This window comes from Porites lutea, chromosome 8, assembly GCF_958299795.1.
Source record: "Porites lutea chromosome 8, jaPorLute2.1, whole genome shotgun sequence".
Taxonomy (NCBI): Eukaryota; Metazoa; Cnidaria; class Anthozoa; order Scleractinia; family Poritidae; genus Porites; species Porites lutea.
Genome location: NC_133208.1, coordinates 31,315,210 through 31,341,366, shown reverse-complemented (window position 1 = coordinate 31,341,366; position 26,157 = coordinate 31,315,210). Strand labels below are relative to the sequence as shown.

Genomic DNA, 26,157 nt, shown 5'->3' with positions numbered 1-26,157 from the left:
TGTAATGAAGAATCAAGACAGATAATTTGGACGACAGAAACGTCCCTTTTTAGTTTTTATTGTGTTCTTTTCTTGGTAACTACTAAATCGTACAACCTATTTTCAGAACGTTGAAATACTTTTTACACATGTACAGTAACAATGATAGCAATACGTATGCATTAAATGTTCATGTTCTAAAGACAAAAGAGTTTTACAATGTGGTTGAAATAATTAGAAATCTTGTTCAGACTAGAAAGTACAAAAAAGGAGTCTGTCATCAGCAGGAACAGCCTCCTTTCGCTCTGCAACCACTAGACTACCTCTTGAATGATCTAAGAAATTGTTACCGTAAACTACTACTTCTAAGCCATGGGCATGTACATCTTGGTAAGGCGTTTTAAGTGGGCTTATAAAAGGAGTGGCTTAGCTTATGTCAGAGGGCGCTCATGAGTTTCTGCCGGAATAGAATACTAGCGCTTCGAAACAACCTAGAGCGGTGTTGATCATAGTGGGGTTTGCATTTTCTGGTTTTTAATTAAGGGACAAAACGTCGTAATCGAATTCTCTTCAATACATTTAGAGGGGAACTTATCTCCGAGGGTATAACTGGGGTGGGGGGGGGGGGGGGGGGGTTAGGAGTTTGTGGGGCAAAGGGGTTGGGCTTCAAAACGGCAGTTTACGGTATAAAATTATAGCCAATCGAGTGAAAGCTATCACATGACAACAGCATGATATAAGGCCGCAGAGAGTTGTGGAATTAGGTCACATGTGGTGTCTTTCTTCCCCCTGGGGGTATATTCTTTTCTTGTAGAGCGTTAAACAGTGGGTGTAATATAAAGTGGTGTTTTCTCATATATTTCAAACGGAGTTTGTGTAATAAAACTATAACCAATCGAGTGAAAGCTACTGAGCCATACTTTTCATGATGTCGCCATGTTTAAGCTGTACGAGTTGGTTTCAGGTACAATGTACTGTGTAAGTGAAACCTAGTGTGACCGTTTCCATGACATTTTTCTGTTCTCTCCTGAGGTGAAAGCTCGAATGTTCACACGAGGGAAAAATGAGTTTCACCTGAACAGAAAGTGTAAAGTTTTCTTTATATATTACATCTATTAAACTTTTCATTGGGTTCAGTTCAATCCATATTGTTTAAATAATTCAACCTACTTTGTATTAAATTACAGACTGGATAACCAAAACAATACCTTGTTTCATTTGGACATAAATTATTAGAACTGACCTCTTGACTTTGTAATAAATTATTAAACTTGTGATTAGAATGAATGAATGAATGACCCGAACAATGTCACTAGCAGATGTGTTTTCAAAGGCCTATGAAAATAGGGAGGTTTCTAAAAGCTTTGAGGCTCCACTGTCAGTGTGATTGCACAGTACAATCATCCATAAACAAAACGAGCCAAAAAAAGACCGACCTATCGTGTGTTCTCTCGTCTGGCCGCCCGTTGGGAAGTGGCGCGGAGAGATGGCTGACATGTCAGACTAGTGTTTAACATACCTATAAACCCTTTCCATTAAAAGGCGGGTACATTCTTTGAATTATATTTCTTTTCCCCGTTAAGCCTTTGTTTCACGTTTTTTGGGTTAAGTATTTTTTTGACGTGACTTAGGATGTGTAAATATCAGTTCCCCTAAGACAAAAGGATCTGTGGGGATCTTGGGCTTCAAGGAAATCTGTCACCCACTCCATGTAACGTAGTATCGATAGATTGCGTGACGTCCTCAAAACAACCCTAAGATAACGTTAATAAATTTAAAATAGTTAATAAATTTTAAACAGTTCAAAATTGTGAGAGCATGACCTCTGAATCAGAGTGATCTGATAGTAGAGCTCTGCATAAACTGTGAAAAACAAGTTTAGCGAGTAAAAAAGATGTTTCAGTTACAGAAAAATTTTCGTTTTCCAACAAGAGTGTATCTTTCTTATACAAAAAAAGTTTGAAATTGTGAGTTCTAGAACTAAAATTCATCGATGTCGAGAGTATTTGACTTACAATCACGTTTAATGTAAACTAGGTAACCTCGTTACATCGCCTCTGGCAAAAATACTACCAATAACCTGTCCACTTTATAATACACAGGCGACATGAAGCAGTCACGTTCTTGCTTTCCCGCCTGTTTTAGAAGTGGTGTAAGTGACCACGTGGCTGGACTATCCACTCAGCATGTGGGTTGACTTTGTACAAAGCCATCATGTTTGTGTCATGATCAAGACATCGTTCACCTGGGTAGAACAAAGTGAATAAAATAAAATCGTCATATTATTCCTTAGATCCTTTCTTCCGAACCTTTCATTATCTACAGTGAGCGGGACTGGTTAAATCTCAAAAGAATGAGAAGTATTTATTGGTGTTAGAAGTATTAAATACCGCCATTGCCCTGCTTTTGCGATTGGCGGGAAAAATTTGCGCCCCTTTCTTAATCAATTATCGCTTGCAGGCGCGCGTTTTCCCGCGCTTGGAGCTGCATGTATTTGCACCGACACCTGATTGGTTTATGTGAATACTCTGCGTTTAGAGCGGTTTTCATTTGAGTGTCGAAAAGTATTGGTTTTGCACTTTCTACACGATGCGATTGGCTTAAAAGATTCGCGCCACCTTTTCATCCAATCAGAAGTAAAACCAAAGCCAATTGTGACGCGCTCGCATGCATTTTCCCGCGCTTTGCGTCAGCCACATGTAATTACTTCGAGTTTTGATTGGTTCAATGTATTGTCTGTGTCCTATGTGATTGGCCAGAGTAATTACTTTGGTTTTGGTTTTACGACACTCAAACGAAAACCACTCTAACGTGATTTGCCAGGGAAACAAATCAAAAGAAAACCGCGCTAATCCTGCGAACCAATGACTGCTGGTTGGCTCGCTCTATCGAAAGCAGGTATCATGAGAATTTTCCGCGGGTCTTTTGAGTAAAGTACACTGGAACGACCCCGGAACAAAAGGAAAGCGATCAATTCAGTCACAAAGTAGCATGAATTTCAGCTGTCACCTCGAGTCGCACAAGAAACGGAAAAAAACGAAACGGCTGAAATTCAAGCTATTCTCTAGGAAGATTGTAATCCATTCCTTTGACACAAATGCTTCTCTGTTGGACAATCAACTGGTACTAAATCTTGGTAACACTGCATTTTTTCCCTTTTCCCCAACTTAACAGAAAATTTTTATATGTTCTCACCTATGTTACCCCCGACTTCATAGAGATAGTAATTGTCTGAAGCGAACTTGTTGTTATTGTGAGGGTTGAGGCAGTTCTTGTAAGAGTCACTCGTTTGAGATTTGGAAAGATTCCCATTGTTGCTTGGGCCTTCGGAAGGAGACGGGCGTCTTCGAAACTTGGAGACAATGTCCCCAGCGCGCATACTCTCGGTGAGCTGAATTGCCATCAATATCTTGTTCAGCATTGGTGCTTTCACCCGTATGATGTTGTTTTCATAATCAGCCTAAAATGGAAACGAAATTTGTCAATTCAACATTACTTCACTAATACCAATCAAGCTTTGGAAGAAATCCTTCAAGGCCGACTAGTTTAAATTTAATAAAGCTTTTACAAGTGTAATTTGCAAGTGTAGCCATTGCTTTAGGATCTGAAAACAATAGCTACACTTGTAAATAAGACTCGTAAACGTTTTATTAAATTGGCTCCATGTCAACTCCTAACAGCAGCATTTGGAATCTTAAATTAACACTGGATTTGCGCCGTTGTGCCTTTTAAAAAACACAATTTTTAAGTATCAATAGGCCATTTGAATGATAACGCCATTTTACTACTACGACCAGAATCCTACATAGGTGCGCATGGGTGAGACTGCATTGAAATCGTCTTTTATTATTTATATCTAGTTGCGTCTTTGCTCGGTGTTTAGCAACCATGCGCAAGTCGCCCAAACGATAAGGCGTTGGGAGGTGTTGTATCACGGGGCACGTTGACATCAGTTAAGAGGTTCCACCACACGCGATCCTTCTTGCGAGTGAAATGTTAAATCTTGCGTCAAATGTTCAGCATGCCAGCTGTAACGAATTCCTTTCTTGACACAAAGTCTCACGAAGACTTTTTTTCCAGACGTGTGCGATGAAGCATAATGCTCCCGGAAGTCGCGGTAGAACGGAGGGGTTATCATCATATGATGAATACCCTCTGCGTACAGAAACAGTGGAAACACTTAAAATGCTTTCACTGAAAATAACTTACATCAATCATAGTCATGGAGCCTTCCCCTGTAGAATTTTTCTTCTGTGGAGAGCTTCCAGGTCCATCACCTCGAGCACGTTTTGCAAGCAACTTCCTCACCTACAGTAAAACAGCCGGGAGATCACGATTGAAATAATTTCGTTCCACCTTGAACAAATTACGTGCAAACACAACTTTTTAGAGGGAGAAACACGCAAGAAGAGTTATAGCATAAGAGTTTTATGGTCTTTTAAAGGGGCTGGCAACGACTGTCCAGTTCATTGGGTTAATAATGCCGATAACGCGTCTTTATTTGCTAAGGAACTTAAAATATGCGAAACATTTACTTGTACAAGACAATCACAACTTCGTATCAAACGATTATCTCTCCCAGAGCATTATATCAAATGTCACAAACAAGTATGAAATTTGAAAAACTGTTAAGCTAACAAGTTTTTAAAAACGGCAATTGCAATCCGTTTTAATCTTCTTCAAGTTTGTTCATCCCCGGGGGGTACTTTAGGAATTTCTGGGTGGGGATGTGCCGCTGGGTCCTTGGAACCCTTAACCTATACCAGAGCTAGTTCAGCTGAATTTTGCTACCCTATACTAGAGTAAACTCCCCAAATCCCCCCTATCCTAGAGTAGCTGTTTTCTAGAAACTACTGAGGTCACTAGCACAGTAGTCTAGCCAAAACAAAACCTAATACCACAATCCCTAGTCTAGATAAAATCTTCAACCAACTGATCAGTTTCCTGAAAAATGATACCCTATTCTAGACCCAAACACTCTGATTTATATACCCTATCCTAGAGTAAACTGCTTGAAAACCATACCCTTCACAGCGGCACATACCTATATAGCCCATATATGGCAGTACCCCCCCCCCCCCCCCCCCACTCCGGGGGCCATCCTTGCCTTCTTTTGTTTCTACCTTTTTTATGTTTTGAGCCGCTATTTTTATGACTACTAAATTACTACTAAATTTCGTGACAAAGCTCCTTTTAGTCACTGTTTTTTCAAAGCTTGATCCCGGATTTCAGTTTTATGCAGATCAGACAAGTCTAAAACACTCTACTAAGGAAAATGTTTCTAAAGGTTGATTTACAACCGAACTATGCAAGCTTTTCTGCAATGTTGCACTAACACTGCCAGTAAATTTACGCCTTGAAAGTATAAAAACTTACGGCTTTAGCATCTTTAGCTTTCTTGTTTCCCTCTGCTTCATATAAATAACGAACCTGCATCACCATAAATCCAGGAATCTGTGCAAAACAAACAACATAAAAATAACAATCTATGACGCTAGGTAGAATATCAAATCTTCAATCTATGCCTACGGGCCCTTTGCTGCAAGCCGTCATTCACGTGGTACAAAATCTCTAGAAAGAGTAGCTCAACTATTCTTCACTTTCTGCAACAACTTTTCGCAACCTGCCACACACTACACGCTCAGTGCGGAAGAACTCTTTTCCCGTTAGGTAATTCTTTTAGCCAGACATTTAAGGCTGTCCTTAGTAAAATATGTCTTGCCTTAAAAACCTGTCTCACACTCAAATAACACTCGTTAAATGATAACAGAAACTCGTGAGTTTCTGATCAGAAAATCTGTTCATGTTGCGCGTTTACCGGCAAAGCCAAACTTATTTTGCAATAAGTGACGTAAATTCCGTATTAGGCGTGACTCCCGCGTAATTTTATCCAATCAGAAGTCAGTATACAACGCAACTTACAACAACCTGGTTTGTTGGTAAAATGTGCAACATTGCTTTTTCAACTCTTTTTTATTGAGGCTACAAAACAAGCTGCACGTTTTTGTTGCTCGTTTTACCGTAACTTTACTCACCGTCCACAGAATAGCTTGATACTTGATTAACATTCTTACAATGTTCACAGTGCCCTGCGCATGTTTAATTTCTTGTAATGTCGGCTGTGATTTGTTGGTGCACAAGAACATATTAGGTGCCATGATCATAGCCACGCTGTTAAGTCCCATCTTGTTGTGTTTTTCATGAGCGACCACTCGACTCAAGAAGTGAACAAGAATCTATGAAAAAACAATGGTCGAATGTGTAAAGAGCTCCAAAGATTTCACTAAAGTTTGTATAGTTAACCTTTTCTCTCCCAATACAATTTCATTTTTTAGATTTTTTTTTGGCAAAATGCTCGAAAACGAAAAGTACAATGTGCCACTTATATGGGATAGTTTGCGTCTTATTCAGGACGCGTCTAATGAAAGACGCGTCTTATTTTTCCGCGTATGAATGGCCCTAATATGGAAGTACCACCAAAGACCGTTCACTTAAATGGTCACACCATGGGATTTTGTCCACTAAATCAAAACTTAGGATGACCTTACAACACTCCACCATTCATTATGGGACTAAAAATGATAAGAAACCACAAAAATTAATACGCCATTACCGAGGCATTCCGAGGTATGGTCATTATTTATTTTTTGCCTGCACAGAGCCACATCAGCCCGGCAGTGACAATCATGAATAGATGTCTCAGCCGGTTTAGGATTCATCAGTAAGAGATGCATGCGTGTACAGCCCCAGCTAGCTACTGAGCAGTACACGAAAGCAAACGGGTTACATAATACGTCCTCTCCTCTTCTGCACAGACAACTGCGGTTTTTTTTTAAATATAAATTACACTATACCTTTTTTTCACGAAAATTATGGTCATAGATCCAAATTTAGCAAACATTTTATAAAACAACAAATTAAAACAGAGTAACTCCGTGCATATTACTGGGTGTTTTATAAGTGATCATCTTTAGTTACCTTCAAGCAGTCTCTATGAATTGGGGGCAACAACAGAATTAAAAGATTTAAAGCCTGAAGCTGCTGTTTCCTGTCGGGGATACCTTGATCAAGAGAAACAAGAATTAAAACAATAAACTAGAACTCGACCGCTCATCAGGTAAGAAAAAGACTTAAAATTTCTTTGGTTGGGGAGGAAGGCTTATTTTTCGACTACTCACAATGTAAAAGAGCAAACAATCAGTTTGAAATTGATTGTTGTCTCCCACTCATTTGCAACGTTTTTCTAGACAAGTAAGTTATTGAATGGAGCAAGAAGTGTTAAAGAATCAGGTCTAAATGATTTAAAAGCTGCCAGTAGTACCGCCACTTGTAAGGAAGACATTTTGATAACTGGCGAGATCATGAGATAGACAGACTCCTACAAACTCATGTTAAACCCAAGCTACTGCGTTTTTAAGCTCAGGTTGTCATGTAATGTATCATGGTTTTATATTCGCATTTCAATCAGTAACAACGTACTCACTTTCGACAGACGCGAACGTTGGTTGGTATTCATGCGTTAACAGAGGAAAAGGAAGTTCCCTATAGAAAAACAAAAAACTATAAATACACGAACACAATTACTTTTGAATACAACAACGACTTAAATGGCCTTTTAAATCACCTTCGCATTCTAATTATCTTAAATCTTACCGAACAAAACGGCTATAAAATCTTAATGTCTGGCATTAATTAGGGACACCCAACAACTAATTTCACCAAAAGCACATTTCAAAAAGCTGTTTAAGGCTACCTAGAGTGATTTTAAAACTCTTCAATGCATTACAGACGGCATTAAAGATTTGTTTTCTTCCGGTCATCTTTGGGCAAATTGAGCCTTTAGAGTTTTATCAGTCGGCCTCTCAGTCGATCCTTCCCGGAAATCTAAGACGTACGAAAACGTGAGATTTTCTTATACCCTTTTCCAGCACTATTTACGTGACTGAAAATTTTTGGAACCTTTTCTTACGAAATATAATATGCTAAAAGGGGTGAAATGAAAAGACATCGTGGGAAAGTTAGCTGAAATACGCCGAAGTTCTCCCGTGAATGGAACAGTTATTTAGAAATTTTCAGCTTTCATGGCTTAGAGGTTTATAAATTCCTAGGCATTGTTTTCTTTACAGACATTAACAGAAACCAGTCGCTGGGTGCCTTGATTGATCCAAGTATCTTCAGTGTGTATCTTAAATACAATAAATACCTCTTGGGCAGAAGCCAAAGATACCCTAGGCAAAAATAATACACTAAAAATAGTATTGGCCAGTCTGTGTTACCTTAGAAATTGTTTCAGTAAAGCTGCACAATCATGCGGCCTTCTGTCTTCCCAAATGAACAATCCATCATTAAACTTTTCTTCCACTTCTTCTCTCATGAGCTGAAAAATGTTTTATTATAAGCTGTTACTTCCAAAAAAAAAAAAGAAAACGAATCTCCTTAAACACGTACGGGCAGCAACAGGGTAGAGTCAAGTACCCGCTTTTCAAAGCGGTCTGTATTACATGGAGGAAGGAAATATCTTGCAAAAGGTTCGGCACCTATGAGAAAGGTCTGTAATAAACTTTACTCTTGAGTCGCCCGAGATTTTTCAATACTACAAATTATGCCATGGCATCGCTAATACTTGTGGATTTTGTGTGATCAATTACTTCCGATAATCAAATTTTAACGTTTTCCGCATAGTATAATGCTTGGTGTATAAGCAACTGTGGGGTCAATTTCATAAAGCTTTTACAATTGTAATTTACAAGTGTAGCTAGTGTATTCAGACTCCTACAACAATGGCTACACTTGTAACTTACACTTGCAAAAGTTTTATTAAATTGACCCCTAAATTTTTAACATTTTGATCAAGTATTAAGCGCGGGACTGAACCTTGGGCTATTTTGGTCCATAGAAACGAATAAAGCTGTACTTTATAACAGTTTGCAAGGCGTCGTGGTTTGACTATGTATCATTCTTTAATCGTACGTGATTTCAACCTTCAAATCAAAAAAAACAAAGATGGGTGTTATACCTTGATTCTTCCTGCGTTTCCTGGAACTCTCAAGATCCCTTCTTCCTTCAATCCTGATGACGTAAAATTGAAATGAGATATTTATAAGGACGTGATTTGACTACCTTAATATTCAATTTCTAGCCGGATTTTTGATAACGTTATCGCCAACAGTTTTTTTGTTCAGTTTTATTATAAAAACTAAGAGTGCAACCATTGCTTTTTTTTCTTCTCCTCCTTTCCGTCATCTCGCTCTTTCTTTTTCTCCTTTCCTTTTCCTTCGTGACTATGATTTTGGAGCTCCTCGGGCTCAAGAAACCTGCCTTTTGACGCCTTTTCACTCAAAGACTGCAAATGTCGTTAGGTTGGTTTTAAAAAAATCGGCTACGTTTATTTTGCAATAAATTTCATACTTTACAAGAAAGTGTCTTCTTTAAAGCGTATCATGTAATTCGGTAGAAATTTTCATGAAATTTGCTTAACTTTGTCTCATTAACATACCTTTCTCTGTCAAATACATGATAAGCTGAAATAAAATATAAAACTACGTTAACTACGTAATGTCATATTACTGCATAACCGCAAACTGGCGATACACGAACCGACAAAGAGGGTCACTTAAAGGATGGGTCGGGAACAAATTTGATAATCACTAACAATATAGTATAGTCTTATTTCCCTTTGAAATCTTACGACATTTCCTGTGTATTGCAGAATGCAGCAAATTCTTAGGCCCCGACAACACGAACAGCATATTTTTTGAAACTGGTGTTTCCTGCCAGATTAAAACAGTACCAGAAACCAGGGGCAAGATAAGTGTGTAGGTTTCTGTATGACTTCGGCTTAAAAGTTACCATCGATCTAATATAAGTGAAAGCAAAGGCAGGATGAATGATAATGACAGACCACCTTAACTTTCTACAATCTATCAATTTCTAGCCCTGCAAACGAGGATTACAGTCAACTCTCTCTAAGACGGACACCTTTGGGACCGGCACTGGCTGTCCGTCTTAGAGAGATGTCCGTCTTATAGAGAGTCAAATAAAGGGAGGAAAGAAAGGCAGGGACCAACTCTAGGTGTCCGTTTTACAGAGGTGACCATCTTATAGAGGTGTCCGTCAAGAGAGAGTCGACTGTATCAGGACTTGCATTTTGCTTAATGCTATTTTGGTAGCTCTAACCCTGAACTTTAAGCCTCGGCTCACATTGTGGTTCTTACCTCAGTATAAAAAGGTGGTATTGATGCTTTTTCATTCCTCACTTTGTCATCTTGCAGTTGATTTTGAAGAGGCACTCCAAATATACCAGATTCTGACACAAAATAATTACAGAATGGAGTGTTAAACTTAGGATCTCAGGGGTAAGAAAAAGCGAGACAGTGAGGTATCCTCAAATTTAGTATCAGCATACAATTTAACAGACTTTGTGCCTTTTGTAAAAAACTATTTCCCAAGAAGTTCCAGGACTCAGTTTAAGGGCTCAAAATCATACTTTCCCCACTATTCTGGAGCTGCTGGTTTTATTTTTCCCATCCAAATCTTTATTACTTGACACTCACATAAATTTACCCATTTTCAGGATGGGCAATCATTTCCCAGAAATTGAAAATGCAAGAATAATCCTTTCCAGGATTTCCAAGACCTGGACAATCCCTCGCGATGCAAAATCAGTTTTACAGCTTTTCCTTCCAGCAAGCTGTAACTAGCATGTACTAGCCCAAAGCTGAAAAAATCTTTTATCAGTTGGAATTTGAATTCCCCCAAAATACTTCACTTGCCCATCGGGCAACTTAAGAACACAATTCACTAGCCCGATAGCACAATTTACTAGCCCCAAGCTATCAGACATGACTTTTTAGTGACTGTAGGTCACCGCTATTCCAGTCCTTATCACCACTATTCCAGTCCCTATCCCCCTCCTTTCCCCATCCCCCACCCCCACAAAACAACGAACAGCAGACATGCAAGCAAGCTGATCATTTCCATTTTAAACCACTCTCTACTGACCTCGAACTCTTCTTCTGACAGGTTTTCTTCTGTGCAGTGCCAGTCCATGAGAGTCGAATAGTGCTGTGAGTTCTATAAGGGACAAAGAACGCACCTTCTCCATGTCTTGCGGAGATAAATCATGAACTCCTGTCACACCTAATTCATCTTTTGTAAGTGTAAAATTCTGTTCAAGAGAGGTAAATGTAAAGAAAAATAACGCAAAACGACTTTTACATATATTTTGAAATGTTAAGAGAACACAGCCCAACACCTTGATGAAATGTGAAAAATTTTACATGTGCATGACAGGGATAATAATGTGAGCATAAATAGCGCATTCACTTAGATTCATATTGAAGTTGCCAACAGGGAATGTCTATAAAGTGATGATTATTGTTAAATTAATAATTAAAGGCAAATACTCACAGGAAGTCTTGGAAATTGAGGTTCCCTAAAAGGCTTTCTGTCGGTAGGGACTTTACCATTCTACAGCAAATCAAAAGAAACAATCATTTTGTGACCCTGTTTGTAACATTAATCCAGTGGAGTTACACTGTAAACATGTAAGTTGTGGGTAAAAATGCAGACTCTAAGGTAAACAAAAATTTCTTTTGTCTTCTATGAAAAATTATTAGGGCTAGGAAATTTAAATGAATTTTAAATCAAACTAGTTTTAACCTGTTAAACCCTAATATCAAAACTGAGATTCTCATTTACTATCTATACTTTTTCAATAGAAGTAGTAGGGAGAATTTGAAAGTGTAGCTACCTCCACTGGCTTGCATAGATTCTTGCCTTCGGGTACATCAACAGGAACTTCTTCAGGGCAATCAACAGGAACTTCATGAAATGAGTCAGGACTGGTGTCAGGAGGCGATATACTCAGTGTTTTCAAATCACAGTTGCTTAGGTCATCAACACTGGATTCTTTCATTTTTTCTGCCGTATTGAATAGTTCTTGTTTTGTCGTTCCTGTCACGTAAAACAGTGATCCCCCATGTAAGTGTCGTGCTTGCTGGATCTCTGTGTTTAGAATATAAAAATATTTTAATGTGCCTACAGGGTGCAAAGCTTTTCCAAAGGGCATAAACTGTAGAGCTCTAGCATATATCAGGCCTAGAGTCATTTTAACTAGGGTTGTCAGAAAGTTTTGAAGTAGACGGCTAAGTTGTCAAAGTAAGCGGCCAGTCCGGGGATATTTTATTTAAAAAACGCGATCCATAAAGAAATGCCAAGCTGAGTGGCCGGCCTATAATAACCATGTAGGCAGCGATTTTCGCCGGCAGCCGGCTACTTTTGACAACACTGCAATGACAAGCAGGTATTTTGTCAAAAAAATCTGAAAATTCGGAACTTAAGCCTAAATTTAAGATCTAAACTTTTCAGTATGTGAATTTCTGGATCCATACAATAAACATGTCAAAAACCCATGATTTTGAGCTTAATTTGGCACCCATTAGATAAATAGGTCATCAAAATTTATGGTAAACTCGTGAAATTAGGGAATAATTTAACATGCGTTTTGTCCAAATTCTTACATGTATAATTAATTCTTAATTACACATACTAATAAAATTAATTTTTGTCAGATCAGCTTGAAAAACAGATAATATGATCCATGCATCCCACAAACAAATATGTCTAAAGGTCTTGACTTAGGGGGGCCCCACTATAACTTACTGTATCGCCCCCAATCTGGTAGCCCTTAAAATTAGAAACCAAAGGATCTTTACCTCTCCTTGGTCTCATTTCATCACTTGATCTTCTTTCTGGACATGCAGCATTTTCAGGACGTAGGTACGCCCCTGAAAAATCTCTATCTTGATTCATCTTTGAAAGCATGTAATCTGACTTCGAATGTCTTTTCTCAGAGTGTCCTAACTCTTTATCCACTTCACCATTGTCACACGAAGACAGTTTATTGACATGAACTCCTTCACTGTACGATTTTCGCAGTAGCATTGGCCTTGTTGTGTGAGCCTGTTCTGCATTGCTAGGCTGTCCATTTGTTTTTGTTGGAAAAATTGTCCTCACATCAGCAGGGTATGCACTTTGCTTTGATGGTGCTATTTGTACATGCAAGCCAAGTTTTTTCTTCGTGCTTTGATTCAAAGTGTCAATTCTTTTCCTGACAGCCTCTGCTTGTTTCTTCGTGAGGGATCCTGTGATCTTCTCAAAGTCCACATCATTATGGTCAATTTCTTTGCTATCTAAAAGAGTGGAAAATATTATTTTATTCAATCACAAAAAAATAATAATAAAGATTTTATATTGGGTACAGTGTAGTATTAGTAACCCTCCTTTCTTGTGGAAGAACTCTTCTTCAAAATGAAGAAGTACAGTATTGTTAAACTATAATCAAGATGTCTTTTTAGGTGATCGTCTGCTCATGACCTTTTAAAGCTACATGTAAACACTGTCCGAGGGTAAAAGCTTGCTCAGTCTGTACATCTTCCTACTTCCCGTTAGTTTATGCACATGAATGACTTGCGCACATGATTTATGTGAACCTACAGCTAAAAGAGTTATCACAGACATTTTATTGAATGTGTTCCCTCTGTTTAATATTTCTCACTCCCACCTGGTTATTTACCCACCTCTAACATACAGCCTGGCCCACACACTTTCACTTGACAATGAAATAAAGAGATCAACATTTTTACAATCCTGTCTCATGGATAGCTCCATTCTACATGTAGAGACACCTTCCTTTCGCAGGCAGTTCCCAAAGATAAATAGATTTTTTAACCCCTTATGTCTACACAGTAGAATTTATAGCATACAACATAATTATTGGCTCTGTCCCTTTAGACTGTTCATTAATGATATTACCATTGAACCTCACCACAATCAGATGACCATCTAGGGGAAAGAGGTACATGTATGTGACTGTACCACTTTACAGTAGGAAGAAGGCTGTCGTAAGAAATTAAAACAAGAGAGGATGTATCTGCTAGGGTAACTATTGCCGAGAGGTAGTTGACTGTAGGCGGTTTAATGACAAACCATAAAATATAGCTGTGCACAACACCAAAATGTTGTAGTCTACATGTGCAGATGATTAAATTCTTACCTTTATACTTCTTTACAATGGTATCAAATCCAGCTTCCTTGAGCCACTCAAGTTCCTGCTCACATTCTGTAGGAAAAAAAATAAACTGTTTAATATAATAATTAATGTTGTATAATTTCTGACACAAAATCAAGTTTAAGCATTTTGCCGCTTGTGGGACTAACATCAGACAGGAAGGTGTAGTGGAGGAAGTCCAGAAAAATTCACGCAAATACATGTTTGTGTATCATCACTTCCTTTGTGACCTTTTCACTATTTATCTATTTTTACCAACAATTATTTATTTTTTGTACAATATTGTATGTAATTAAGAATTTGCAATGACAGAAAGTAAAATGTTAATAACAGACAAGGAAACATGGTACAGCATAGTTTACTGTGCTGCTGTGTTTATGCTACTGTAAATGCTGGCCTCAAATCAAAGCTAGATTTTAACTCATTTTAAATTTGTTCTAAGGCTTGCTGTAAGTCAAATTCAATAACAATTTCCATGCATTTAAATTTCGACAGTGTTAAATCAAGAAATAAAAATTATGCTTTAAATGAAGGAAAAAACATTCAAAAATATTTCCTCATCACAGGGCTTCACACGGCATGACCACATCATACACGTACACTGCATATATGTATCTATAATATATGTCAGCGCGAGTAAATATTAAAGCTCTGATATTTGAGACTTCAGATTGTTATGGATTTGTTTTTATTTCGTTCCTTAACTCTCAGCTCTGTTCTATTGCTGCTTGCACAAAGGAAACAAAACTGAACATCAAATCTGTGTTAAAGAAACTCAATCCAAAAGTCGCACTAACTAAATTATCTGGTAATAACAATATTTGCATCAAACAACTATTTACAAAACCAAAGAATCATGTCAATATCCAACTTTCAATTACAGCTACTAAAGAAAGGGCTTCTTTCTACTGCTAATGACATAACGAAAGTAAACAGGACCAATGTATATGTACAAACCAGCTCTGTGCAAATCATAACATCCTCGTCGGTGTATGAACCTGGTGAGTCTTTCCAAAGGTTCTTGGAGATAACTGATCATCCCTGTATCCTCAACCGAACAAATCCATTTCTTGATCACACATTCTGATTCTATTTAAGTCTACAATCCTCTAAATAAAAGTTTCACCTCACACTACACTGTGATCTTCTTTAAAAGCGGAAAAATGCATGAGCTGAAACAAAGCTTCTGTATGGGCTTATCATTTAGTTATCTAAAACCGAACGGAAGGAAGCTGTTCTGAATCAATTTGCCACTGTAAAACTGAATAAAACAGTCTTGGTGGCCTGATAAACTGCTCAGATCTATGCAGGGATGGCTTGTTGTACTGTCACATTACAAAAATGTCTCCACATATTGTAAATTTCAGTTTTGATGCAATTTAAGTGAAAGCTCCTGTATTAATTTTGATAAATGAAACCTAATACTCTAATTTACCAATGTTTATGTATTTAAAGAGTCAAATGTCAAATTATGAGGTCATTTTATTGATCTCTAAGATAAAAACATTCCCTTAACATATTTGATGATGTAACATGTTTACATATGAGAGGAGAGGTTGTATTTGTAAACCTGCCAGTACTGGTACCAATAATTCACTAAATTTGAACATTGACAAGCAGCAAAGAAACAAAATTTTCAAATTTTGTTTTGAGGAATACTGAATGTGAAAGAATATGTAGGTTGAGGAGGTGTTAATCAACAGTTAAATCAAAGGATTTCTCTGATAAACAAGCAAGTTTGAACTGACCATCACGTGCTTTCACCATTGACTGAAGGGTGAAAGGTTAAAACACCCTCTGCTAAGTATTACATTACAAACACACAACACTTAGCCAAGATAGGGAGTGAAGGAATGTGAAAAACCACGACAGAAAATTGCAAACAATGTTTACTTTCTGTACAGGTGAGATTCAGCCACACACTGTTGGGTTTGTTTCGCAATAAAGTTGTTTTGCTTAATGATAATATGTTTGATAACCTGCACTACAGTCTTGAGAGCTATTTAGGATTAACTCATTAGATGCAGTTGGGTAATAACCAGGGGGGACTTCCTTATATAGGCCATGGAGGTATGTGCTGCCCCAAAGGGTATGGTTTTTGGGACTTTTTGGTCTAAAAACGGGTATAGACTTTGCCCATTAATTTTTTGGTCTGGAATCAGGTATGGTTTTCAAGGGAACAAAGGAGTGTACAGTGTATGAACGTATAACTTATCGCTTCAATTCCAAATCAATAAAAAGAAACAGAAATATGTGAATTTGAATTACATTAGAAAATTTTTTTTGTTTGCAGTCTAATCTAAGTAATGATGACATAATTTCAGCCCAAAGGCCAGGTCTGAAAACAGGTATGGATTTTAGAAGTCTGGTCTGAAAATGGGTGCAGAAAAAGACATTTTTCGGTCTGAAATATGGTCAGGATTTGGAGAACCGGGCAGCACACCCCCACCAAGAATTCCCAGGAGTCCCCCCCCCCATAACTAGTAAAATTACTGACAGAAAGTGTCACAATGTAGACTCAAATCAAACAACATTGTTATTAAGGATGAACTACATTGTACATTTTAAAACCTGAATTCACACAAAACAAAAACTTTCAAGTAACATACAAAAAGCCCTTAGATTTGCTTGTTAAATTTATAGAGCTGCCTGTGCATGAACTGTGACCTTAAAAACCACAGACATGGTTATTACGATGACTATGATGTCATTTTACCCTTATAATGGTTGGAGAAAATGTAAAATATGGGAACATACTTCTTCACAGTAAACAACTTTGACAGGCTAGGAAAAATGTGGCATAACAAATACCAGGAACTGCAAGAGTTAGCCCTCAGATTGAGACAAAAGCTTTTCAGGGACATTCTTTAAAATACAATTTTAAATACACATGTAAAGCAGTGAAATATCTAAAAACAATAAATTTGAAAAGCATCACTCAAAGTAAACAAACAAACTCACAGAGTGTCATACTTCCTATTAGGGCATTTCCTCTTTCTTTTTTCCATTTTTTTCTTTCTTTTTTCTAGTTTTTCTTCACATGATACATACAAGAGGGTGGCCTTGGGTGGCCTACAGCCAACATGACTATGCATTTGAGAGAAAACAGCTAGGCCACAGGAAAACCACCCCCTGATTCTGTGGTTTGTTATGTGATAGCCACTGTACCCTTTGACCTCCTACAGCAAAGCCTGAAGGATTGCATCACTTTCAGAAAGGAAAATCTAATTTATAACACCGTACCTCCTGTGGACTCGTCCTCATTATCCTCATCTGGCACAGGGAGTCTACTCTCCTCAATTGCTCTGTATTCCGTCCAAAATATGTCATATTCTAGCTGGTCCAGCACTCGTCCTTTCACACGCAATGCCATTAGCCTCTTAATTCAGCAGCAGTCATTTCAGTCAAATACAATGCTATAAAAAGTGAGAAATAAATACAAAAGGTTTCAGCAAATGTTTGCAAGTACTTCAAACTACCCTGTGAGCAGGGTTAAAGGGTATCAGGAGTCTACTATTACTCAGGGATGTAGCTAAGATTTCAAGTTCCCAAGTGTATGCAATTATTAGTAGGTGGGGAATCGAACAGCTAGGAAAAGTAATTCCTTATATATGCATGAGGAGGTAGCCTGGGTTGACATGCTTATAGAAGCCAAGGGAAATTACCAGTCCCCATGCAGCCGGCACAGTCCTGATCATTATTGTAGACTCCTGACTTCAGTCATATCCAATTCACAGCTCCTCAAATTCAATTCACAGCTTCTCAAACCTCCACTTGCCAGTAATTTGAACCAATGGTTTGTTCATAAACTAAGGTACGAGATGAGGCTTGAGGTAGCAAAACACTGTAAATTGTATGAAATAATTGTCCAACAAGCCCAAACTTGTTTCATTCCATTTGCTCGTTGGAGCAGAAGCTAAGGCAGACCATCTCCCTTTTCTCTGGGAGATTAGAAAAAATGGGGACTCAATTGTATTTATACAAAAATACTTAAACAATAGGATACACTCAACCCTTTTAAATATATTTATTTACCAAACAAACTGAAGAGGAATCCTAAAATACCAGAATCTAACCACCTAATTTCAGCCTATCAAAAAATCATGACATGTATTCCAGTGGTTTTTAAAGTTTAATCTGCAGAATAAACATGTGGTTATTCAAATGAAGGTGATAACATTTCAGCAATTTAGATCAAGTACCACAATTTGCACATTATGCTGTGAAGAACAGCACTGTTGTATCTTTTAAGATTCTATGAAATGCTCAAGTTTGATCTTCCATAGCACCAATCAAACTATACTTTTCAAAAGTGAACTTTATTTGCGACAAAAGACATTCAGTTGGGAAACTATTTGCTCCTGCCTGCACTTCTTAGCATTCTTAAAGACTCTTGAGTGTACTAAAACCAACATCCTGTTTACAGTGAAAATATTCAAGAGGTTCTTACTCAAAACACACAGGGGACTTCACAGCAAACAAATGCAGCCAATTTTAAAACCTTTATATAACACAAATGTGCCCTGTCATTTTTTCACCTCACTATTTGCATTCTCAACAGTGATTGGCTTAATCACATTTAATATTCCCGAATAAGCCAAAAACAATGCCCTTATAAAGATGAATTTACTTAACACTGATTCAAGATCTATTATTAACTAAGGATTTCATTTATGGATGTGTATTCAGTGCTAAATGGACTTGGGCTTTATGAAGTGATAAAATTCGTGTGCTGTGCTTTAAAGTTTAATTTCAGAGACATTGCAATAAACTTAACAGCAGCTCACGTATACAGTACTCTCCTAACAGTTCAATCGACATTGGGGGTTTTAAAAATATTTTTGAAACATGGTAAATATCCTAGAGAACCGAAATTTACGCAAGAATAATATATTATATTGGGGAAGAACACGCGTGACAACTCTTAACAACAGTGTGAAACCGAAAAGAATTCGCTCTATATCCAGCGTAAAAAAAAAACGCACAATCCGCAGAGGTGTGCATGCTCCTACATTTTGCAACGCGTTGCGGCCTAAGAAAAAGGCCTTGCTGAAATCTTTCTTTTGAAGGGCTTTCGCAAATTTAATCGTAGTTTTGGTCTTGAAAGTTTAAGGGAGCAGCTTTTCTACAAAAAAGAAAGATCGAAAAAAAATTAATTCGAATCCCGCAGAGATTCAATAGAGTGACAAGAAAAAAAATTTGACATGCTTGGTACTTTAGTTCCGTATACATACGATTGTCGATGGCGAAACTCGATATAAATTGTACTTGAAGGCCACGTAAAATACTGTTGTGAAAAAAATATACGAATGAAGTTGCGTCCAAATAAGTGGAAGCATTTATGCTAACGTGGATAGAATAAGAAAATTGTATTTGGCCGCAAATTTTACCTCGACAACTAGCGGTAGGAACCAAAACATTTCACACCTTGAGCATGTGAAACACCAAAAAGCCCGGTTTTTCAAGACACGCACACACAGCTGATTGAACAGCACACCAACGACTGGAGCTATATCAGTGAGTTTTGAGAAATAAACAACCGAATAAGCTTAATATAGAGCAAATGAAATCCAAAAGAATTTTACAAAATTGTGCGAAAGTTTAATTTTCTGATTCGCGCCAGATTTTTCTGGACGGGATGAAAGAACTTCAAGGTACAGTAATTATTTTATCATTAAGAGGAAACATAATTAAAAACTACTACTTCAGACAAAAATACGGAAAGTGAGAAAGTAGGTAACGGCAAAAAGAAGCCTATGGGATGAAATAAGCAAGCTTAAAACAATAGAAACACTAGTTCGAACATTGTCTTGTTGACATAAATTTCGCAATTGACTTCAGAGACTTACCTAGACGGTCTTCCTTTTAAAAGCAAATTACAGTTCAACCTCCCCTCGCGGAAAACAGCTTAAAGTGCATTATAAGTCCAAACTATGCTGGGAATATTGGGTCAAATCCGATAAAATCCACGTATTATAATACGCTTACAAATCGCTAAGGGAAATGATACATGCACATCAACCAATATGGCTTCCAAGTCACGTGACTGTCGAAAAACGTTACCGTGGGGAGTCCGCTGGTTTGACAGCAGTATTCATGCGCTTTGATCACTATTGGTCGTTTTCAAAGAAAATAGAATATATAACGATGAAATCTAGTTTTATGAAGCTCAACATTACTGAGAATAAGAAAGTTTTTCTAAACCTGACTAAGTATTTTGAGCTTACGTCAGTTTTTCAAGGAGGAGTAATCTTTTGACAATATTGCGCCTCATGTCAATATAGCTTTCAATGGCTTGCTTTGAAGTTCACCTTCTTAAACATTTTAGAGATTTTATTGTGTTAAGCAATGTTTTTACGTCACGAGTGTTTTTAAAACAGGTCTTACCTCAAAGTATACGTTACGGGTCCAAGACAGTTTCTATCTTTTTTTCTTCCCATGCGAAAAGGTCCTCTGTTGTAAAGAAGATAGTCAGATCAGAGATCCAAAGATGGTCAAAATTTGATAAAACCGAAAGTGGGCATAACTGCTCGCGACGTTAACGGAACTGGTTACTGTCTGATGCCTGTACGGCGGATATGTGGAGATCAGAGAATGATAAAAAAAAAAAAACATTTTCTGGCGAAAATGAAAACAGGAAGTTTTTAATGCGTAGACTTTTCAGTTTAGTTCCCAACATATTTTCAGCTATTTTTCAACCTGCCCTGCAGCCAAGTGTCGACTCTGGCCTGATGTAGGTTCGAAAGGGACCCGGGCCTTCCGGAAAGGGAATTAGCGGAAAGGGAAGAGAATTTGGGCGCGAGACCGCACGGCGAACCCCTCGCACTTCCGGCTCAAGCCCAAAATCCCCTTTCGCTTCCCTTTCGAACGCTTGCCATTTCATTTTCCTCAACAGGACTTCTGGGACTAACAGGGGGAAAAAATTGGCCAATAGCTGAACACATATAATCCAGTTTTCCTAACGTTTCCACCACTTTCCAGAAAAATATAAAGATGCATTCTTCAATCATCCAATCGCTGCAAACAAATACCGTAAAATTCCGAAAATAAACCCCGGGGCTTATATTTTTCAAAGGCCCTTTTTGAGGGGACTATTTTTGGAGGGGCTTATGTACTGAGGGAAATTTGCGTTTCAAAACCAATTGGACTAGCTTGTAGTGGGAAGGAAATTTACCATTTTTGCTTTGTTTTACTTTGTATTCGAGGGCAAATTCCAAGTACAAGCCCCCCGGGGGGCCTTATATTCGGAGAGGCGATTTAACGGAGGGTTTTTTGCATTACGATTTTGGGGGGCTCATATTTGGAGGGGCTTATACATGGAGGAGCTTATTTTCGGGATTTACGGTATCTCCGTCTCCACTTATCGTTGCTTATAAAAGGAGTCCCAACCAGCCTTCGTGACCTACTTGTTAGAAGCACTTCACGTGATTGTAGCATACAACAAGAAAAATCACCTCCCGGCGTTTCGAAATGCAATTATCCAAGCTGTCTTACCTGCACTGTAATTTTCAGGGAGTTATAATAACTCCCCTAGTGGGGCTAATTTAACTCCTTACAGTGGAGTTATTTTTCGTGGAGTTACTTTAACTCCAAAAAGGAGTTTAAAGAACTCTTTTTCAGGAGTAAAAGTGACCCCAGATATTGAGGAGTTAAAATAACCCCAAAAAAGGAGTTATCCTGTACCCAAAATTTTTACTCCACTTTCAGAGTTAAATTAACTCCAAAAAGAGTAAAAACAACCCATGTAAGGAGTACAAGTAACCCCATTTCGGAGTAATTTTAACTCCAGACTGGGAGTAAAAAGAACTCTTTTTCAGGAGTAAAAATGACCCCAAATTCGGAGTTAAATTAGGAGTTAAAATAACCCCAAAAAAGGGGTTATCCTGTACCTAAAATGTTTACTCCATTTTTGGAGTTATAATAACTCCCTAAAAATTACGGTGTGTCCATTTTTAAAACAAGGCCAAGCCAACTACACCTTCACCTCCTCCAGAAAGAGAAACGACATATACACGACCCCTTAAACTGTAAATCCAAAGACCTTATCTATCTCATTGAATTAATGCAAAAAATGCGGCAAACAGTACATTGGAGAGACCAAGCGCCATCTCCACCACTGATGCTTTGGGGAGCATCGCCGCTCCATTCTCAACTATCGCTACTTTCCTAATCCTACTCCTGTCTCCGAACATTTTAATCAAGCCGATCACTCTATCAACGACGTCCTTCTTATTCCCTTAGAACTAATCCCGTAGCATTCGTGACTCTGTCAGAAAGGCACGCGACGCTCACCTCCACGGGAAAAAATAACAGATTCCCATTTTTGGATATTTTAGGGTATTTTAAGAATACCTACAAAAGTCCCAAATTTAATTGGAAGAGTGAGACAAGGCCCAATCAGGGAACTTGGTTGGGAATTCCCTGGTTGGGACTTGTCTCACTCTTCCAAATTTGGGATTTTTATGGGTATTCTTTAAATACCCTAAAATATCCAAAAATGGGAATCCGTTATTTTTTCCTGTGCTCATTGACAAAGCTATGACTTTGACTGAACCTCGTGGTATAAATAGACGTGATGAACTCAGTTAGTGACATTAATCTTTTTAGTAGCCTATCATTTTCTGTTTGCTGTGTATTCAAATCTCGCATATGTAACGTTCATCTTTTATCTGTATTCATTTTTCTTTCACAGCCCCCGTTGAAGGTTTGTGTCGCAACTCCAAATATCGGGCAAATATAATTCACCACTTTATTTTTGTTCTCTTTGTTTATTTTTTCTATTACTCTTCCTGCCGTAAGGAAGGAACAGTTTACTGTTTTAAGTTTATGTTAAACAGTGCGTCCCCAGTAACGATCACAGTCCGCCGTACAGAAAAAGATGGCGGCTGTACACTTTACCACAATGACTTTCGAACCTAACACGGCCAATTACACACCAAGTCATATTTTTTTTAGGGGCGGGGGAGGGGGCAGGGGGGCGAAATTCGTCCCTGTAATAGCAACATTGCCTATCCTAGGTTTGAAGTTTATAAAACCTTTCTGTGCGTTTTTATAAGCAATCTTATGATTTCCATGCGCTAAGAACTGTGGGTAAATGTACCAGTCGCCATCCTTTTAGGTACGGTAGATTGCGGGCCGCATATCTGCTCCAGTTCACTTCTCAGTCAATACGTATACCTATATTCACTGACCAAAAAGCAAACTGCGGTTATAAACAAGAGGACGGTGGCACACCCATTGCAAGGTAAAGTAGACTCTCCTGATCAGGATTTAGAACCTTCCCTAAATGAAAATGCCAGCAGTGAAAAACTTTATCTTTAGTTTGCACCCTTTTTTGTGTGTAAATAATTCTACCATATGTCATCTTTTGTTAGATTACGAGTAGTCCCCATTTTTCCTCAGGGATAGTAGAGCAAGCGAAACGCAAGCGCCCGTGAAAATCACCCCACGCGAGAAAAGGTGACACGCGGCAAGGAGAGATTAGTTTTTTACGCGCGCTCGCGTTTCGCTCGCTCTCCTATCCCTGAGGAAAAATGGGGACTACTCGTAGTCTAATCTTTTGTTTATTCAATTAGTTACTTATTCTACATTTAAATTTCTGTTGTTATTAAAGTGGGGCATTTGCAAATTTTGCACTGCCCTGGGGCCGGGCGTTTGCCAACCCTGGGGCCATTCCCGAGCTTTTGACACGCACGCGGTTTCCTATCAGAGTATTACTATACAGAGGGTTTTACTGAAAAAAAAGCAGATTGGCTCATCTGTCAAGGACAAGAATAGATTGAAGAGGGTTGTAAAGGTATGTTCTCGATTTTATGCATTAATTTCATCATTGCTTATCAAGCCAAAATTACATAGCCAAATTGGAGCTATCGATGTGTATCAACGTTTTTTGGTTATTAATTAAATCAAATTTCTGTATATCCTTTCATATTTATAAAACTATTCATAACGTATAACTTTACAGCGCTCTATTAATTTAATGTCAATAATTTCGTATCAATACTAAAGCCATAAACTGGTGCATGTCGTCGTTAGAATCGTTAGAATCCTAGCGCTAAAAACAAAGGACACGAAGCGTTTTTCGCGCCGTGGGGAGGGGGGGGGGAGGGGTAGACTATATAGCTACGTGCCGCGCCAAAGGGTATGTTTTTTTAGCGGTTTTGGATTGAAATGGGGTATGGTTTGTGCACTCTAGTCTTGAATTGGGTATGTTTTTTAGAAGAATTAGCTACTTCTTCATCATTTGGCGGTAAGACCATTTCCCTTTTAATGTTTACGCCAACTACCGTGTTCGTGCGGTAACAGCTTGTCACGCGCTCCGGTCACGCGCCAGGCTCCAGGGCTTCAGGTCTGAAATAGAGGAGGGAACATCACAGATTTTGGTCTGAAATAGGGTAAGGGTTTCAGGAAGCGTGCCGCACACCCCTCCCAATTTTTCGGGAAGAACTCCCCGAATTTTTGGTCGTAAATTAGGACACAAAAGGCAGGTCATTGTGCCAGGCGTTCCTTGCCCAGACTGTGGAAAGTGGGAAACTAGGAGTAAGAATCGTTGCGTGATTGAAGCCACGCATGTTTTGCGAAGAAAGCTTTAAGGAAAGATTAAATTTAGAGCTTTTCCGAAACGTGTCGGCCCACGAATTCTAGCGCTTGAAAGTGTTGATTACTTTGGAGCAAGTGAACACTACTGAGTGGTCGGAAAAAAATAAGAATCTTAATTAGCAAAATTGCGATGGCCGGTCGTTGTAAACTTTCACTGTACGCAAATGAGTCTTGTGATGAGCATGCGATTTATTTTCGGCGATGATTGAAATGACGCGCCATGTAAATCACTTTTTCGATATCTGGCAATGATGTAATTTCGCTGGAATCGAGGCCCTTGAATTTCCGTGTATTTATACACGCGTATAGCCTGCTATCGCAGAGGTATTTTTGGTCGTCGCTAACACGCGTACTAAATCAATTCAGAGACAAATAAGCAAAAAACCTTTAGCGAGTAAATCATGTTTCTTGTAGAATAGGCCATTCGCACGATGACGTCATTTTACTACTACGACCAGAATCCTTCAGAGTTTTGCTTTCTTGTGCAAATCAGTGCTTTTGTTACTTAATCTTCACTGGGATTTCCAAATTTAAATATGAAAGAAAAAGCGAAAAGTATTCTGGTCGAAGTAGTAAATGACGCCATCGTGCAAATGGCCTATTCTACAAGAACATTAATATTCTATTAATCGCCTCCTCATTTCTCGATCTAATCTCCAAGCAGGCGAGACCTGGTGCCGCTGTAAGCGCGTTCTTGTTGAAACAAAAATTCGCACATTAGGATGGCACTATTCGACTGTGCGATCAATGAAAAATATTGCAGTGTTGACGGAGGAAGGGGCATTTGCCTTCATCCTAGGGGAACCGCTTGAGTCTTTTCGAAATTACAAGGACCTGAGTATTATTTTCCCGAACTAAGTTTAGATGAAATTTGACATATTTCTAAAGTCAGGCATTTTCTAATTCCTTTCTCCATCACATTTTTTAATCCGAAAATTTTAGGTTTCCTTTTTTCTTCGAAAAACAGCCTAACTTGGGAAGTAAAGTGCGAGAATTAAACTTACGAAAATCGTAGTTAATTTATTAGATAATTCGAAAATTGTACATGAATGGAACGGCCATCTAGAAATTTTTAGCCGTCCTCAAGTAATAGAAAATTCTAGGCAATATGTGCTTCTCTGAACAGATATTTTACAGAAAACAGTCGCTTGATGCCCATGTTTAGGTACCTTAACAGGGCAACTCTAAGTAATCAATGTGAAGCTTCCCCGATACTGAGCTTCCATCTGTCCTCTGATAGCATGGGCTATCATTCCGCCTGCGAGCAGTGGGTTAGTTTCATAAATGTCAAAACCTGGCCGTGCCGGTAAGAAACCCAGCAACTTATTGATATCCCAATAAATAAACTTGAATAGTAATTGTGACTTAAAGGACAAGTTTTGTATTTAACAAAAACTAAGCAACATCATTTTTAATTAATTTAGTAGTGAAAGGGACGTAAAAGGAATGAAACAAATTTCTCCAAAAACTGATTTCGACAAAGGTTTGCATTGCCCCTCAAAAAACAT

General features: G+C 38.3%; 1 protein-coding gene across 1 annotated transcript; it reads right to left on the bottom strand.

Annotated features, from left to right (window-relative positions):
- Nucleotides 1-20: 20 nt before the first annotated feature.
- LOC140945773 (rho GTPase-activating protein 18-like) lies at nt 21-20,075 on the bottom strand. Its single transcript, XM_073394817.1, has 18 exons — nt 19,900-20,075; nt 17,294-17,466; nt 14,036-14,101; nt 12,696-13,172; nt 11,738-11,985; nt 11,389-11,448; nt 10,981-11,146; nt 10,194-10,285; nt 9,476-9,500; nt 8,996-9,048; nt 8,256-8,356; nt 7,463-7,521; nt 6,958-7,040; nt 6,015-6,215; nt 5,356-5,433; nt 4,189-4,287; nt 3,175-3,439; nt 21-2,224 (listed from the first exon to the last, which is right to left on the bottom strand). The coding sequence occupies exons 2-18, from the start codon at nt 17,421-17,423 to the stop codon at nt 2,121-2,123; spliced, it is 2,307 nt and encodes a 768-aa protein (XP_073250918.1). The 5' UTR covers nt 17,424-17,466; nt 19,900-20,075; the 3' UTR covers nt 21-2,120.
- Nucleotides 20,076-26,157: the final 6,082 nt, after the last annotated feature.